This window comes from Patiria miniata, unplaced genomic scaffold (genome assembly GCF_015706575.1).
Source record: "Patiria miniata isolate m_02_andy unplaced genomic scaffold, ASM1570657v1 HiC_scaffold_29, whole genome shotgun sequence".
Taxonomy (NCBI): domain Eukaryota; kingdom Metazoa; phylum Echinodermata; class Asteroidea; order Valvatida; family Asterinidae; genus Patiria; species Patiria miniata.
The window spans coordinates 24044224-24049039 of NW_024037068.1; the positions used below are offsets into that span (position 1 = coordinate 24044224).

The 4816-nt window shown below is 40.4% G+C and overlaps 1 protein-coding gene across 1 annotated transcript; it reads right to left on the reverse strand.

The window, feature by feature from the left end:
• Nucleotides 1–1205: 1205 nt before the first annotated feature.
• LOC119735286 lies at nucleotides 1206–4604 on the reverse strand. Its single transcript, XM_038208985.1, has 2 exons — nucleotides 3314–4604; nucleotides 1206–1828 (listed from the first exon to the last, which is right to left on the reverse strand). The coding sequence occupies exons 1-2, from the start codon at nucleotides 4602–4604 to the stop codon at nucleotides 1206–1208; spliced, it is 1914 nt and encodes a 637-aa protein (XP_038064913.1).
• Between the last annotated feature and the right edge of the window lie 212 nt (nucleotides 4605–4816).

The following is a 4816-nucleotide window of genomic DNA, read 5'->3' on the forward strand; positions in this document are numbered from 1 at the left end:
TTAAAAGTTGTACATTATTGGTTTTCCAAAGTAATGAATGTAAACAACGTTTTCTGCAAACCAGTTTCTACCGAATATACATGAAGTAATAACGAATAATGCAAGTTTTCGGATTTATTAGAATCTGGATATAAATTTGTTTAATTCATTGAGGTAATGTGGAAATACACGTTAGCTAGCTGTATGTACATGCTCCTAGTTGTTTTTTGAACCATTCTTTTTTTAATCGGGCATGAACCTATGACAGTAATTAGTAAATAATTTTACATAGTGGACTACGTATCCAATTCAGGAAGTGCAATTGTGCATTAAACGGATCAAGCAGTGTAACTATTTAATGCGTCCTTGAAAATGCACCTGCAGACAACCATCAAATGAAGCAAATGAGTCAAGGATTTAATAAAGAGTAATAGCAAAGCCAGAACTTTGAATGAGGCAAAAATGGACCGGTGTTATATAATGGCCTTCGTTTCAAAAACCACTGAACCGAATCCAACATAAAAAATCACATAAGAAAGCAAAAGGTTTGTGTTCATGAATTTTATGATTGAATTTGAGGAATTCTATAAAAATTTGAGAATGTTGATACGTCCTACATGCGGACATTATGGGGGACGCCATGTATACTGCAGTTTCAATACAACTTGTTAAATTATTTTAAATTATATATCCAGTGTGGCTTGTGTCATTTTGCCCACACATCCAAAGTTTAACATCCAAAGTTTATTTTCTGTTATGAATTATTACCTTATTTGCCAATTACTTCCAAAAATAATGACTGACACGCTTAAAAATAGTTCGAGTCGAGACAATCATTGATAAAATTAAACTTACAATATTGTTCACCAGCAAACAACTGATATAATTTCAAGTTAAACGCATCTTGTCAATTTCTATTGCAAATTGATGTTTCAAGAGTTTTGAGACGGGTCATGGAATGATGTTGCGTATAAACTACCAAGTGTCGCGCCAAGTGTTTAATATACGTATTTTCAGGTTCATTGCAGACTGTTATGCCACTACCCAGCTCTCCAATGACATCGCATCATTCAAAGACAGATTCATTTGTAATCGAAATAATTTTCAACGTAATGGCCTAACCATAGCAAAGTTTAGTCAATCGTTGGAAAATTGACATAAATTCCAATTTCCTTGAAAAACGCGGGTACGGGAAAGCGGTTTTATGCTGGATGACATCGTTGGCATCACACCTTGTGAAAGATCTTGACTGAGTACAGGTCAGCCACTGCCAGCTGCTGCCTGTCAGCTGTGAATGTGATTCCACAGGGAGTGTACAGACCCTGGGCCACGCAGCTGACAAACTGACCTGTACAGTCATAGTGGTGAATGTGACCGGTGTTGACGAACTCTGTGGCAATGACTGCAATGTAAATACCCGAATTGTTGCTGCATATACCCTTGCAGTATTTCACTGGTTTACCGCCGATGGTTGGTTGGATTATGGCAACTGGAAAAGCATTGCTTTCAGAAACCGCCACTATCGCTAGTAGTCCCTCTTCAATATCACTGATCACAATCCAACCATTGCTCATGACAGCCAAGTAGTCGGGTCGTATCTTCACTGGCATGGTGTGTAGGATCTCACCATTCCTGGGATCGAGCTCAGTCAACACCTTCCTTTTCCTATCACCCACCACGATGTTGCCATTCGGCATGACAGATACGCTCGTAAGCTGCACCTCTGTCTTGCCAACCTCACTCTCCTGTAGTGTATCAAAATCACGTGCTGGCTTGGTGTCCCTATTGTAAACCATCATCTTGCCGTGGTAAGCACACACCCACTGATTCGATACAGAAACAACGTCATCTGGAAATCAAAATAAATATGGAATAAGATCAATCAGATAATTGAATAAGTAATTACTATTAGATTATATTAAATAATTATTATCAATAAAAAAAAATTATGACTGAGAGTCAAGTGATTCTGATCCAATAATAAAATTCACTCTGAGTAATTTAATACGCATAACGGAAAGTGAAGAATGGGAAAGTTAAATTAGAGTTTAATTAGAGGGGTTTTGATCCAAAACAACTTGTTTCGGCAATAGACTGGCGGTCATAAAATATGGATGTCGTGTATAAGGTCAGTACTCCTGTTGTTGAATTATTTACCTTAATCGTTTTCATCAATATAGGGAAATATTTTGGGGTGTAGATTTTTTTTTACGTGACATCTTGTGACACCAGATGGCGCTCTCTACTTATCTAGCTACTTCTTGGGATAGTTTCCCAGTGAGTCCAGACTCGAATAGTGACTTGGGTTCTGTTAACATTTCAGTTCCCCCTTTTATTGTATTTAAATGTATTAATAATTTACCCCTAACATCGCATTGACAAAGCACTTTCAGATGATTTTATCGCGTTATTTGAACAGGACGACATGGAAAGTGAGGATGAGGACCCTATTGTCCCCCCAGTGGTCAAGTGGATAGGCGATAACATAATGACAGGAATTAATTGATTTCGGCGGCATGCAAAAGCGACTCTTATGCCTCCACTAAAAAAAGGGTGGGATTTTACGCAAAAAAAAAAAAATACAGCAGATTGTGTAATGTTTATGGTTAATGGGGGTAGTGCAGAACCAACCGATTGGAGGACCAATGAAAGTATGTAATTTATTGGTTATCTTTGATTTAAATCTCAAAGCAGTTTACTTTAGAATATAAACTTGAGAAAAACCGAGACGTGCATGTAGGTACCAATATGACATGCATCTATGAATGCCGTTGCCTACTGAAGACATTGACGCTACTTATCTAGACAGTTCTTTGGATATGTTCACAGTGAATCCTCGTTTAAAAAATAACTTGGGTGCTGTTCACTTTGTCAGGTCCTTTTTTTTTACTTTTACCGCACTGACACAGCACTTTTAGATGATTTCAGCAAACTATTTGAAATAGAAAAAAAATATGACAATATGGGAAGAGAGCGTTTCTCCAGTTGTCAAGTGGACGTACGATAACATAATGGCAGAAAAACAATTATTTCGGTGGCATGCAAACGTGACTTCAACGCCTCGTTTAACACAATTGTGATTTTGCGCAAAAAAAAGAAACATACAGCGAAATATAGGGGTGGTGCGGATCAGACCAATTGGTGGACCAATTAAATGTACATGTATGTACTCTACTGTAAATTTTGTAAATTTGATTTACATATTGTAAATTTCATTGCAGTTAACTTGAGAAATTGAACTGGAGCAAAACAAAAGTATAAAAATGGCATGTACATGTATACGTGTATAACTACCAATGCCTACTGAAGACATTGACAGGTAAAAACAACTCACTTGCATTGATCAGGATGGAGCTCTTGGTTTGTCCATGGCTGTTACAGATTACTACTCGCTTGTTCCTCCAGTCGGCCACTGCAATCTCGTCAGGTTGAGCAGCAGCAGCAATGCCTCTGGCTGATTCAAACTCCCCTGCACCACTCCCCTGCTTGCCGAATTCATGATGCAGTTCCCACTTGTCTCCTTCCTGCTCCACTTTGCCCAAATCGATGTCAGCTGTCGGACTCTTGTTGAACCTCAGATACCAAAGTTTGTGATGATACTGTGGAAGATGCTGATTGCTCATCTTTGTCAAATCTTTGCTGATCACGGGGTAGAGTGAAAGGAAATCGGAATCCGATGCACTGCTCGTTAGTTCGTTGCCGGTTTCCAGTGAATGCCTCTTTCTCTGCAGCATGTCACTCACTGTCTTCTCATGCTCATGCAGTGCCTTATTTTGCCTCTGTTCCTGGCTTTTGATCTCAAGAAGGAGTCGTTTTTCTTCAGCTCTAACCTGTGCTATGAACTCAGCAGCTCTGTCCTGCACCCCCTTTCGGGCCTTCACCATGTTGTGCTGGACTATCTTCTTGGCCTCAATAGTGTCTTGCAGAGACAACTCGAGGCCTTGTATGTCTCTACCTAAAGCAGGCAAGCCCTGCTTCAGTGACTTTCTGTATTCTCTTGAAGCCGTTCCGATGGCAGTGATGTCATGTGTGGCAGTGGGATGATCAACAACTGTGCAGCCTTGGCAGATCAGCTCATCACATGTCTTGCAATAGAATTGCTTCAAACCGTCCTTGTGGTTGTGGCATTTGTACTCGTCGTGTTTTCGTGCCACACCGACCTTCCCCTGACGAATTTCATCTAAAGTCGGTACCTCATGGTGTGCTGATACTGGGAACCGCAAGTGCGCCTTACGGCACGTCGTACAGATATTCTTTCGACAGGCGAAACAGTGATACAAGGCTTCGTTATCCTCGTCGCATGTCTCACAGAAAAGCTTCGAGTCTACTGAGCATGCTACCTTCTCCTGTAATTCAAATTCTTCAATCAAACCTGCCAAATGGAAGTTGGTCCTGAGGCCGTGTATGCCAGACTGGGGAAGTGCCGTCTCCTGACGACAATCAGGGCAAGGGAACGTTGGTTTTCTTCTGTATCTGCCATCATGGTTTTTCACCAGACATTCCTCACAGAAGCTGTGTAGGCAGTCCAGTACTTTGGGTTTTTTGTATTTATCTGTGCAGATGCTGCACTCAAGATGAACGCCAATCTTCTCAAACGCAGAGCCTACCGATGCCGCAGTAGCCATCTCTGTGAAATGTAAAGAATATATTCCACATCATGCTCCAGGGTAGTAAAATCAATCGAATTTGTAATGTGTGGTGGAATCTTGGTATCTTTCCCTTCGTTCAGTCTTTCAAAAAATTGAGATCTTACAGCATCCTCTTTTTAAACTGTATACACGGCCATAGAAAAAAGGGTGCACGAAACGAAATGGGCTTACATGTGCCCTAATACGTC